General features: G+C 42.4%; 1 protein-coding gene across 2 annotated transcripts in view; it reads left to right on the top strand.

Moving 5' to 3' along the window:
• Positions 1-13,901, top strand: part of kaznb (kazrin, periplakin interacting protein b) — a 116,580-nt gene that overhangs the window by 59,767 nt on the left and 42,912 nt on the right. Inside the window, exon 1 of one of the 2 annotated variants that reach the window (XM_061687532.1) lies at positions 7,208-7,317. The exons of the other annotated variant lie outside the window; for it this stretch is intronic. Coding sequence (XP_061543516.1) covers positions 7,218-7,317 — 100 coding nt within the window. The 5' untranslated portion in view covers positions 7,208-7,217. Of the gene's footprint in view, positions 1-7,207; positions 7,318-13,901 lie in introns of those variants that run through there. 2 annotated transcript variants of the gene reach the window in all.

The raw sequence follows: 13,901 nt of genomic DNA, 5'->3' as shown, positions 1-13,901 counted from the left end.
CGCGCACACATACCGTGGAGGTTGTGTATATGCATTCCTGGAGACTTACGTCATGTTTGGAAGCAAATGTCAGGTTACATTTGCCCTCAAATCGGATATTCTGCACGTGTTGCTTAAAGAACTTCAAGCTACAGTCGTACCTTGCGATACGAGTTTCATTCGTTCCTTGACCATGCTCATACCTCAAATCGCTTGTATCTCAAATCATCTTTCCCCTTTGAAATGAATGGAATGCCATTAATCTGTGCCTACCCCCCAAAAAGCAACAATTTTGCTATGTGTTTTTTTAATGAGAAACACAGCACTCTATAATACTACAGTATGGTTTATAAAAATCATACAGTAATGACATTTAATACAGATAAAATTTGAATGAATTAAACAGTTGTTACACTCCAGCAATTGAATGGGCATTGTACTGCTTGTCCACCTAGAGGCAGTATACGACAGCCAAAGAGATATGGAGAACTGTATGTGGACTTCTGTACAGTAATGACATCTCAGCTCCTCTCAGTTAAGCTCAGCTCCTCGCAGAGGATAAAGAGCATATGGTATATATTTGTGGTCAAATATCAGTTCCGTAAAGGGTTATACAGTGGACCCCCGCGGATTCACCTACTCGAGCATTTATTTATTTTTTTGGTATATTTTTAGAAAGAGAGTTGAGTTCACTGCCCCATGCAGTGCTTGAATCTCAAGTTTGAGTTTGCAAGTAAAAAATAAATGAAAATCAGCTGACCGACGACTCGTATCTTGAAAAACTCATAAATCAGGTCCCTTGTATCTCAAGGCACCACTGCATTACACTTAAATAATAATAATTTTCACAGCTTGTCAGATTAATTGAGGTTTCTATTTCTAGGGGACCCCGCCACCCTGAACAGGATAAGCGGTGTGGAGAATGGAAGGATAGATGGATTTCTAGGGGATGTATTTATTTAATACGTGTATATTAAACAAAACAAAACTTATTAACGTGTGCTTTTCATGTCAGGCTCAATCTGCACCCATGCTGAAATGGAAATAAGCATTTTAATCCATTTCAATGAGACTAATCCCACATTGAAATTTAAGGCAACTCAGCGTGATTTGATCCCAATTTCACACTACAGAGCTGAGAAAATATAACATTTAAGAGTCAAAGGCTTGTTATCAAACAATTATCTAAGCATCCTGATGTATTTATTTTTAAATTGTGTGAGTAATGTTTGTATGATTAATTTTTTGTTTTATCCTCATAAAAATATGACTTTGTCAATGTTATATCTTTATATTATTTCAACTTTATGCTTGCAGTATTTTTACCTTATCCTCATAATATTTAACTTTATTCTCATAATATAGGGAGATATTTTCTCAAAAAAGTACGGCTAGCCTGAAAATGTTACAGCTTTATAATATTTGAAGTTTAGTTTAGTTTGTTTTTTTTCTCGTAAAAGTAAAAGTCCATTCTTGGAATAAAACAATTTTATTCTGGTGGCACTAGGATTTTTTTCTCGTAAAAAAAAAGTACCGGTCATTTTCCTTTTTTTCCCTCTTCTGTCTCTTGTCATTTTATATGAATTTTGGACACATTTGGATTTAGTAAACTCCGTGTCTAGGTTATGCTTTCAAGTCTGACAAAGGCTCCTCTACACCAGAAATGGAATCTTCCATCCTGGCTGCTGAACAATGACTTCCATTCAAACATGGCCACCAAAAACTTCCAAGTTGAAGTGCAGCCTTTCTGAGGTTTCGCATTCAGGGGGCTTTCCCCGCCAATTCTCCCGAGTAACCGCCTGTGAGACAGATGACTCGCTACTCTCTGTTCGGGAATGCGCTCCCAAACCACTAATGAATCCTCCGCGCCATCCCACCATCATGCTCTCATTCTTCCAACAACGCAGTTTGGTGCTGCAGCAGTCTGGTGGTTGCAGAGATTGTGATGATACTTTTTTTTTTATGGCAGCCGTGCGTCAGCAGCTTATGACGACTCTATTACCTCGCTGTTATGGAGACTGTGTGTGTGTGTGTGCGTGTGTGCCACTGGGCTGCACGGTGTCCACTGCGAGGTCTTGCAGGAGCTACGGTGCCCACTTTGGCTTATGAGGCAAGATGACAAAAGTCCATTAATAGACTGCATGCTGCTGAATTGATTCTGAGGTCAGTCCATAACGCACTGAACCTCGGTGCTACCCTAAGAGTCGGATCATTATGGTGTTATTAGACCGGGAGGTGGGGTGGGGGCGTTGGTGGGAGTAATTTACAGGTGCCTTTAGAGCAAGAGAGAGAGCTCAGTATGCTTCTGCCTCGCTTCTGCTTTTAGACGATTTCAGAAAGGCGGCCTTAGGCGTCCACTTAGTAGTGTTTTGGCTTTATTTGCACCCGTGACATCATATACATAAGACAACTGTCATTGTGGACATTAGGGCTCTGTGATACAGCGGAATATATCACAACGTGTCAAAATTACTGTGACGTTTCAAACAACGTCATTTCTCCTGAAATCTCCACTTAAATGCCGCAAATGGAAGATTATTCGCAAGAAGAGCAGTGTGGGCAGTAGAGCAGGTCTTAATCCAACCTGTTACATTAGTGTAACAACTGTTACACTAATATGGCAGGTTGGGGGGTACTGTAGATTAGGCATGAATAAGCGATTTCCGTTTAAGACATACATTACTTACTCTAATGTAACAGTCGGATTAAGCGTCATGAATGGATAGCGGAGGCGTGGGGGTGGCTTGTTAAAGAAACAACTGTTACTGTCAAGGCCTTTTCACACTGCACTTGCTCAGCGTTAAACAACGACGGCAACGTGGGTGCGGCCATCCCATATTTGGAAGTGATGACGCATCAGCCTCGAAGGAAATCGGGAGGCGTTCCCTGCTGAGTGGACCGCAACCTGGCAATATGTATTTGTCATTGTTGAGAAACAAAGCCCTAACGTTACTTATTTTAAGGAGGAGGAGATGACTATGCAGCAAAAATAAAAAAATGAAAAAAAGGGAATGGGAATTTCACGGCAGTATCTCCCAGTTCAGCTTGTTTGTGAGCTTTCTTGTTCCAGTATGAGCGCTTCGGGTGTAGTTCAGTCTGAGCAGGGAGTTTGAAAGCCTCCAGCTGAGATCTCTCAGTATATAATTTTCCTATTGGCCAAAAGTTCGGGATAGTGGGACACTGCAAACATTACACCTTCCTCCTTTTCCCCCGTGACGTTTACAGTACAACTCTGCCAAAATAACACTCAGAAATCACGCTGCCAGCCTCTCTCCCATTGGAGGAGCTTTTTGACGTCACCGCGTCAAAGCTCCAAAATAGAAGATTTTTCCATCCGATGACGCGACGCTGGGCGTCAGATGCCCTCCTCGTTGACGCGACGCTGGGCGTCATGTCAAAATGCGCTGACGCCCCCTCCTCACCACACACACAATGAATGGGAAAGTCCAGGGCGTTAGACAGTTTGCCAAGTGCAGTGTGAAAAGGCTTTTATGCTGGTCTCTTGTGAGCTGAGTTCAATAAACGGAGTCTCTGCAGTGTGCATGTGTAACAGATGCCAGCTCGCGCTGTGCAAAAGTACGTACATTAGTCAAACCTCACTCCTCGTGAGCCTTTCGAGTAGAGGCAGTTGGTGTTTAGCACGCTCGCCTCTCAACCAGGGAGACACCGTTAACGTGGGTTTGAGCCTCGGGCAGGACTGCATTGGATGGCCACCGTTTGTGAGTTTCTGTGTGACAAAAGTGACCCTACACCTCGGATGCCGCACTAACATTGTGTGAAAAATGAATGAAGGGTAATGTACTGTAACTGCAATAATGCTACTACATCACGCACAAATACTCGTTTACAGCACTGCTATAGGAGCATGGATGTAAGCAACATTGTACATTACAATGTACACAACAACAGTGCACATTCCTTGAAAACTGGTTGTACTACCAGATACAGTATTTTGAATGGTATTTTTCCCACTGGAAAGCATGTATTTTTATTTATCTTTTATCCATTTAATGTTTTTTCTATATACAGTATGTGTTTTTTAAATAAACAGAGAAAAGATCTAAAACATTTTCAGGAAAAATACTATATTGGGATAGATATCGTTTTTGGGATATGAAATGACCTACAGTATATCAAGATACAGAACTTCCAAAGTCCATATGGCACATCACTAGTGGACAATATGACTCAATTACCTGAAACTACAAGTCATCTTTTGCGCATTAGCAGTTCACTAATCACAAATTCACCTATTATCATCTTTTTCTGTGGAACCGCTCCTCACGTATTTGCTTTTTTGCGCTCTTTCTGAAAAGCCCTAGGATACTACGAAATGCCACAAAAGGCCTGTCTGTGTAGGAAAGCACTGTCCGTGAAGTATATTTGAAGTGATACATCTCGACTGAGAGACAAGCTTTGTGTCAGGAAGGAGCTAAATTTGGCCTGGATGGTTAGTGGATGTTCCGGAGAGTCTTTGCCACCTGTGCACACCCACTTCTGGTGCATTTTATTTGAAATCAAATCATCTGTAAGCCATTTATTTGCAAGAGTAATGTTGTAAAATGATGAGTTCTAAATGATGTTAAACTTAATTGGGATCAAAGGTTGTGGTATATTTATGGTTTAAGCTGTTTAATATCGGGAATTATCAAAACTTTTAGGGGGATGTCAATATCTCGCTCACATGTTTTGGCGATTCAAGGCAGTGCTTGGTCCCATAGCAAGGGATTACTGCACAGTGGAACGTCAATAATTTGAATACAATTCGACCAAAATGTTTTGTTGCTAGGTAGAGTTCACATGGCTCAAGCACCGGCTGCCCCATTAGCAAATGACAAAACGGACAAAAAACAAAAACACGCCGACAGGACTGTATGAATGACAAACCAAGTTCTCACCTGCGACCTTAATGAGGACAAGCACTGTATAAAAGGGATGGATTTTTCTGGTCTGTATTAAATACAAGGAGCCTGACCTTTTCCAAGCAGCTTCTCTCTGTTACGCATTTCCCATGTGTCGTTGCACCTACAGTAATTGGCTGTAAGAGGTTGGTCCATTCGTTCCAACAGGTTCCATTTTCCTTTTGCTCCATCTGGACTCAATTAAAGATCCCTTTAGTCAATGTCGAGCCCTAATTCCTATTAATCTGTGCATCTTCCCCAATTAGCCCGCGTTTTGACCTTTCAACACGGGCCCTGTGAGCCAGTAGCGCACAATGTGCACACTTTATGAATAAATAAAAAGGTGTGCCAACATCTGCAGATGCAACCCGTTCTCTCCTGCTGACGCCCCGGTTGGAGGCGTCTTCTGAGCTCGCAGGGGAAGCCGCAATAATCTGTCCATCATCGCTTCCAAATGCCATCATGCCAACACAGCTGGGGAATTCCAGCCATTATGGTGCTGAGTCAAAGATCCATGCAGCCATCCATTTTCTATAGTGCGTGTCCTCATTAGGGTTGCGGGACAGCTGGAACCTCTCCCAGTACACTTTTTAAACAAACAACCATTCACACTCACATTGACACCTATGGACAATTTACATCTTCAATGAACCTAAAATGATGTCAATCACATATGGCACATACTGTATAGACAAGCAATCATTGACACTCACATTCACACCTTTAGACATATGGCATATACCCAGAAAAAAAACATGCAAGCTCCACATATGAAGGCTGAAACTGGGATTCAAGTGCAGGATGTCTCAACTGTGAGGCCACCGTGCTACCCTTGGGTTACAAACGTTCTCCCAAATTACCGTGCATCTTTTACAAGTGGAGACGTGGGAATTGGGGGCCATCCGGTTTAGCTTCATCATCTCATGCGGAAAAACAGTTTGGACAGTTTGAAAGCGGCTCCGTACACACTCATTGCCGGTGACATAAGCTTGAGCGCCTTTGTTATTCCATGCGGATACAGAGCCCAAAAAAAGAAGAAAAAAAAGAAGATGCGGAGGCTTTTGTAAGTGTCGTGTTGCTGCCTCTCACCAGGGCTCTTCTCCTGTAATGCATGCATGTCTCCTTTGTGCTAAACTGCAGAATACGTCCGCAATGATCAAACTACTTTAATGCAGCTCTGTTGACGGGAGAATATTTTTAGAGGCAAATGGAAGCGGCGAGGCAGAAGATGTGGAGGAGGCAGGCCCAAAATCCGAAAGGTTACAAAAACCATATGAAACAACCTGAAGACTTTTACCGGCCCAATGAGCTGTGATGCCGCAAGCTCGGCGAGAGACGAACTGTAATGAGGATGCTGTAATGCAGCCAAGCGCCTCCAGGGATTCTTTGGCTTGAATGAGAAGTGCCGGCTGAGCCGTCGCCAGCTGTCTGCACGTGAGCTGCAGGTGGCGAGGTCTGGAGAACTCTCCTTCACACGAGAGTGTGGGGCCACATCATTAGGCACACCTGCACAATCGAAAGACTTTCTAATGAATTCTGCCTTTACAAAATTTATCATGCTCACTTTTGATTGACACTTACAGAGTGGTACACAGTGGAATAAGTTTTTTATTGTGCTTGTAGTTTGCAGTGCATCATACCGGGAACTGTTCCTAATATCGTTAGCCTAATAGCATAATCCCCAAAGTCATATTGAACAAACAAAAAGAAAGCGGTTGCATTGATTCAACCTTTGCGTATTACCATGATCTGGATGACACACAGACATAGATTAAAAAAGCAATTTTAAGCAAGCAAATTGGTAATTTTTATTGATATTGGGACAGTCAATTAAAAATGAGTTCCCAATGAATTCCTAATTGGAATGAAGAAAAAAAAAACATTTTATTTTTAATAATATCTTTGCAGCCCGGTACCACATGACCCGTGGCCTGGTACCGGTCCGGAGCCCGGTGGTTGGGGACCACCGGTCTACCGTATTTCAGTTCCGTGCCAACTCTTCAGCATCGACAAGAAATTTCGATGGAAATTTGTAGTTTAGTTTGTTGTGTTGCTCGAGAGCTCCTAACTTTGTAGATAACTTAAAAGATTCCTCCTGATGACAGAACTGTGAGTGACTTGAAACGTGTCATAGCGTCTGACCCGTATAGGAGCCACCAGCAGGGGGCCGGCGAGACCGTGCGGAGACTAAAAGCTTTAGTGGGTTTTGTGAGGAGAGTGGGGATGAAAGTGATGCGAGGGCTGGTTCCTGTGCTAATCTGCGCCACATCTGGCCACAAGTAAGCTTATGCTCCGCCCGCCCCATCATGAGAGTGTTAAGAGTGAACTTGAGTGCACATGCGAGGAAGGGCTGACATGGACTTTGTGTTGCGCGCCCACAAGATGCCGCGGCCCAGTTGTATACCGTGGAACCTGTGTGCTTCTGAGAAGCATAGAGGTAAAGAAATGTCTGTGCGCGTGTGTGTGGGGATGTGTGTGTGCGTGCGCGCTTGAGGCAGCTGCAATGCGGTGACATCCGATTTCACGAGGTTGTGTGTTTTCCATGGCCTTGTGTTGAGATATGCATGCATGGACACGTACGCTGCTGTAAATGAACCATGTGATCGCCAATATGCGGACGTCTGAAGTGTGTGTATGTAGTTGCGTGTCCGTGAGTGCATACATGATAGATGAGACTTCTAACAATATTTGCGACTCAGATGGCACGCTCAAGTTATAAAACGAGATGCGGGTGTGACTGAATCTTCATGCAACCACTATGTTCGGGGCACAGGGGGATGTGCCCCACTAGATGACACTTTTGCTTTATGGTGTCTTTCTACTGCATATTTCATATTGACAAAACTTTTTGGAGAAGGTCGGGTGTTTTTCTTTTCTTTTTTCAAGGTTGTGCTGCTGCTATTTTCTTTTCCCCACTGCGACATGTATTTCATATTGAATTACATGTAGGGATTCTCACACAAAAGTGAGTCTCGTCTCCTAATCCTTATACTGCTGTCATTTTCAATTTCTCCTGAGACAGATGTGATTGAGCCTTACATGAACTCTACCGAGCAACAAGTGACTAGGTATGACATGAACGAGGAAACAAGAAAGTATGGTGACCCAAGAGGGTCAAAAGCCCAAAGGCAAAGCGCTCCATTCTCAAAGTTGTGATGAGTTTGTGAGCTTTCAGCTGTCACATTTTCTTGGTCAGTAGAGGAAATCGTGAGAAATGTGAAATCCGTATGTTTTAAACCAAACCGGATATACTTCCAGGAAGCCATGGCTTTATTTTTTTGTATGGATGGCAATGGGTGGCTATACAGGTTTATTGAAAATTCTGACATCTGGGAAGAGCATTTAACTGTTCTGCCAGTCACTATAAGGGCCGTCACTATCAAATCCATTATCCTATAGATATTTCGTTGAGTACTCGAGTAATTATTTTTTTTTAATACTTACATGCATTTTATTCTCATTTATGAGGGCTGACCTTTTCTCCTTTAACTGCAAATGTTGGTCCTGAGTGTATGGTATAAACTGTACAGAATTTGAGACAACAAAAATAGCTTTTGCTAAATGGTTAGAATTTCCAATTAGCTTTAGCGCGCTAGCGATTACAATTTTAGGTTAAAAAAAAAACGCTAACTACCATTCAGCTCACTCATACATCATGTTATATGTATATTACACATCTAATAGTGTCTTAAAAATCACTTACAGACGCTCCTCTATTGTTTTGTTTTTCACTGGTCCATTGTGGGTGCAACAGTGCGTCCGTCTGCCAGAAAGTTCCGTGCGGGAAACATGGACAGTGGCCAAATGGTTCTGGGCGACGCAATTTTTTTCCGGGTGGTGAAAATATGCTTTTATTAATATGTGTTATTGCCTCGAGGCAGACATTTTTGCATCGACCAAATTTTGTAGTCTATTTAGCATAGATTGGCATAGATGAACAAAGATATATAGTAATAAATGATTGAAATTGGATAATTTCTCACGGCACCACTGATCTCCCACAACACGTCTAGAGTGTGGATGTCTCTTTTTTTTTTTTTAATTCAGCCCCAAATGCGAGTTTAACTTAGTAACATGAAATTTAGTAGGCATGTCTATCATGTGCATACTCACAAAAATGTCTCAAGAACCCATGCTCATAAAGAGACAGAAAGTCTGCCATTTTGGTGGTCTTTCATTTCATTTTGGCCATTCCTTCAAAAACACACTTATAAAAAATTAGTCTGATTACTACCAAATTTGAACCCCGAATACTAGACAGAGGCATGACACTTAATTGTGAGCATGTTTTGTTTTTTATTGTGTGTGGGCAAGGCATAGCAGCGAAGTTTGATGACTATAACATGAAAACCAATAATTCCAATTCCAAAATTCACCCCGCAAAGCCAGTTTCAGTTTGTAACATGAAATTTGGTAGACAAGTTCATCTTGAGTAAACCCACAAAAAAGTCTCAAGAAGCCATGCCAGAATAGACACAGGAAGTCTACCATTTTGGTTGGAAGCGGCCATTTTAGCATTATTTTGGATGTTTTGGGTGATAAAGAAAATATGAACGCGACCCAGAGATTTTGTGAGACTGCTACCAAATTTTCATTGTCATACTGTCATTGTATGTGGGCAGGGAATGACCGCAAGGTCTGATGACTCGCCATAGAACATGAAATTAAAAACTCCACTCCAAAATTCAACTTGCAAACCCCATTTTACTTGGGAACTCCAAATTTTGTTAGGTTTTCTGTAATGAGTAGACCCACAACTAAGAACATGTTTGAAAAGATGCAGAAAGTCAGTCATCTTGGTTTGAAACAGCCATTTCAGAAGAAAAAAAATAAATCAATGAAAACTCTACGATCACATCTCTACAAGTTCCTTATGCAGGATGCTTGAGGTACCTTAAATGGACAAAGGTATTGGGACACATGGCTATGAGACCAACAGGAAGTGATGTATATATGGAGTAGCTTCCACTTTTCTGCGAAGACTTTCCACAAGATGTTGGCATGTGTCTGAGGGAATTTTCTAATCATTGCGGGGGTTAAAGTAAAGTCAAGTTGTTCCAACTCATGCTTGAAATTTCTTAGCTACTTTGACTCAAATTTAATCAAATTGCTTTTTCCGCACTACTTTGTGACACCCATTTACTTTTCTGCCTTTGCTTTTGTGGTTTTGTCTTAGAAGAGTGAACTTGGCACACTCATTGGGCTAGTTTTAAAGACAAAGCTAAAGCGCAAGACAGACGAAAATGCTCATTTAATCTTAGAAATTCACTTAGTAATATTAGGCTTATCTCAGGTGCCATTTGAATGTTCTTAATAGTCCCACTTAAGGCTTTAAACTCAGCTGTTTGTCAAAGCCAAAGTCATCCTCCCCTCCACAGAGGACCATCGAAATACATGGCAAACAGCCTTTATGCTAAATTAATCACTTGAATTTAAAATCTTTCTTTGACTTTTCAATGAGGAAAAAAATGCTTCGTCCTGCAGAGGTCCGCTTTCAGAATGTTTATGAAGAGAAAACTCACTAAACTCATTTATCAAAGCCAGTAAGCATCCCCAACGGATTCAAGTTGCGCCTCTGGAGGTTATGTTGCCTCTGGGTTGAATCAGGAAGTGCAGAATTGTAATTATTGTTAAAAAAAAATCTTTTAGCCAACAGCCAGGAAACGTCCAATTAATATTGATAAGCTAGAAAAGTAAAATTTCTGTAAGGGTATTGACCTTGGACGGTTTGAAGTAGTTGCAATAGGGGCAAGTTCTGCAGCGCCCCATTAGATCCACTCATGCCTGTCGGGACGCATACAATTTGGGAGGCACGTCGGATGGAGGATTGCAAGTATGTAGGTATTGAAGGCAATCGGGAAAATTAATCGACACTCCAGCATGGAGTGTCGATTAATCTCTTATGAGGACCTTCATCGCACGCAAGACATTTGATCAAGCTCTGAACTTGTGAGTTGCGGTGTGAGAGTTTTTTGCATTTTAACATCATCCACGTCTAGTATACGCCGTTCAAATTCAGTAGCAATCTTTATCATCATCTTTGCTGGAACTGTATAAAAGGCCAAAATTACCCATAAATGGCTGCATGACACCAACAGGGCATAATTCCTTTGTCTTTACAAGCATAGCTGCTGACGACCTTTTTGTAGGTCTACTAATGATACACATTTCTATGAAATTGTATGTTGCTAAGTGAAACTAGCTTTGGGGGCTAAATTGTAGAGTGGTGTTATTAGTTTGGTGTATTATGGCAAGTCATCTAAATTTGAATCTCCGCCTACACACAAACAACAGAAGGTCACGTTTCTGTTTAGTATGCAAGGTTCAAATTTGGGTTTCGTGAGTTTAATAATAAAGGTGCCCTGGAAATGTCCAAAATGACCCTGGCCAGTGCCCCTCCCATTATTGAGAAGAGAGGGGAGGTAGAGAGTAACACCGGGCATTGTTCCAGAGACACCCACACGCAAGACTTTTTTTGTAGGTTTACTCATGATAGACATGCCTACCAAATTCCGTGGTGCTACTAACTTCAAGGGCTGAATTTTCCCATGTTCTACTACCGAACCATCTGATAAAAGTTTGGTGAGTTTTTGAATATGGGACGGCCAGTTGACTAACAAGCATGTGATATGGTGTTCATTCACGAATAAGTTCGATTGAAACACTTTATACTTTAATTACATGTGCTGGGATCACTTATAACAACACAGGTTATACTAACATATCAACTCAACTCGACAGTAGCGCTGCCTTGCTCATTTTCCCACATCCTGTCCTACCCCTTTTCTGTCCTCTCTTATCTGGTTCTCTTGGTTAGTTATTGCATGTCCTCACTGGGTGTCCCCCCCTCCAACCTCTCCCCCTCACCCCAATCTAAAAATAGCTGTTGTAATGTTACTTGTGTTTCAATAGCTCGACTCTCTCACTATTGTTCTGCTGTGGTTCTCACCCCTAGTCCCCTTGTTCACTCTGTTCCCCTGTCAGTCCCCTAAAACCCTTTTCTGTCCGGCTGCATTTTCAATAAACATCAGATTAATTTAAAAGGATAAAAAAAATATAATTGGGCTGACGGGAGTATTTGAAACTCCCCTGTTGCACAGAAAAACTGTTCCAGCACAAAGGCATACAGATCCACCATTCTTCAAGGCCATGCAGCTGAACAGGACAAAAAAAAAAAAAGAATATGGGAAGGTCCTCACAATCGAGGTTTATTCAGCCTAAGAATAATAATGCAGAAGAAACGAAGTAATTTCAAGAGGACCTTCGTACCGTATGCCTGATAAAAGTTTGGCAGTGTCATATTCTAGCACACAGAAGCAGACCTTGAGGTATGGTAACAATCAGGATTCAGGACAGTTTGCTGTTATTGCAAAAAAAAAAAAAAAAATCCATCTTTGCTGCACTCTGCTCCTCGTATTTCTTTGCCGTTTCCCCGAGGCCGCCTGGCTCTCTGTCGATGGCGGATCGAAGCGATGTTGATCGGTGACGCAGAACGAGGCGGCGGCGTTTGTTGAGGGGCTGGCGGAGCCATTAGAGGCAGCGTGACAGTGCGAGGGTGGAGAGCAGCAGGAGTTAGACCACCGGGGACTGGAGGGGAATCTTAATAGTCACAAGGAAAAGAGGACAGAATCCCAAAGGGGGGGCACGCTACAGATGAGCTGAGGGATTTGGGGTTTTAATTCTCGGAGAAAAGCTGATTGATGAAGGATGATGCAAAGGGAAGGAACGAAGGAAGGAGGCTGAGGAGGGAATGCACTGCCATATAGTCAGTACTCTTTCAGATAATGAGACGACATCAATCACTCAGTGGAGCACTGAAGTCAGTGGACTATTGTGCGTGCGACAGGTGGAGGAGCTTTTTGGATGGTGACCACCTCCTGTTTGTTGGTGTGCTGTGTCTGCGGTGGCAACTAGCTGGCTTTGTCGCGATGAACGCAGGCTGATGATGTTCTGATGAAGATGAATAATGACGCCTGTTATCAACAGACTGTGATCAGTGGTGGAAATGATGAGCAAAGTTTTTGATCGTGCTCTGCCTGGAAATGAGTTTGTTTTGTGGAAGTGAAGCGTCATTTCACACTCCTTTTCATTTGAATAGGGTCGGTGAAAATGTTGGTACTAGGGGCTGTTGCATGGTCTATCGGTGCATTACATTGGGTGTCGAGTGATTTCAGAGTGAAAAGAGCTAAATATGATCTACAGTGAAAAAAAACAACAAGGAAGTTGAGGAAGCCTGAAATAAAACTCAAATCGGTCACCAAATGCAGTAGCTCTAGCTCACGGACGAGCCTGAACTCCCCAAGATCCTGCCATGCTTTTGCAATTGGATAAACCCATTCCCTTTTACTTGCTGCCGCTTGTCTCCTCCTCATCCAGCCAGAGCTCTTCGTTGTAACTGTGACAAACCCATATTGCCGAACTAAAGCCTACATCACGTCCAAACAAACAGGAAAAGGCACCAGGCTACTTCTTGTTCGGTCGCTTAGCAACCAGGGACAAATATGGCAAGTTTGAGCCAGGTCGCTGTCCTCCCTGTACCCTAACCTGCGGTGAATGCCGCGCAAAACAAGTGCGCTGTGAAAGCTCCTTATCCTAGGTGAGTCTGGTCGGGAGGTGGGGTACACCCTGGACTGGTCGCAGCCAATCACAGGGCACACATATAAACAACAATACATACAGTACAATGTAGTCTTCAATGAGCCTAACGTGCAAGTTTTTGAAAAAGGGCCTGAGCTGAGATTCAAACCCAGAACATATCGCCTATGAGGCAGACGTGCTAACCACTTCCAGCCCCAAAATAATAACATTTTATGTTTTCCAACAGCTAATCATTTGGAGAGTTTCCAGCCTTGTTATTTCTTTAAACAAATAAGCAGCAACATTGAAAATACACCAAGGCTTTAACAACAGCTGCAATATTTGTAAAATGCATGAAGACGAGCAGGTTGGCGTGTTTATGGAGTGTATAAAACACCGTTCGCTAATTTACAATTCCTCGCATAGTCTCCGAACGCATTAGAG

Source organism: Phycodurus eques, chromosome 10 (genome assembly GCF_024500275.1).
Source record: "Phycodurus eques isolate BA_2022a chromosome 10, UOR_Pequ_1.1, whole genome shotgun sequence".
NCBI lineage: Eukaryota > Metazoa > Chordata > Actinopteri > Syngnathiformes > Syngnathidae > Phycodurus > Phycodurus eques.
Note: the sequence above shows the minus strand (reverse complement) of the source record. Positions and strands in the feature narration are given on the sequence as shown.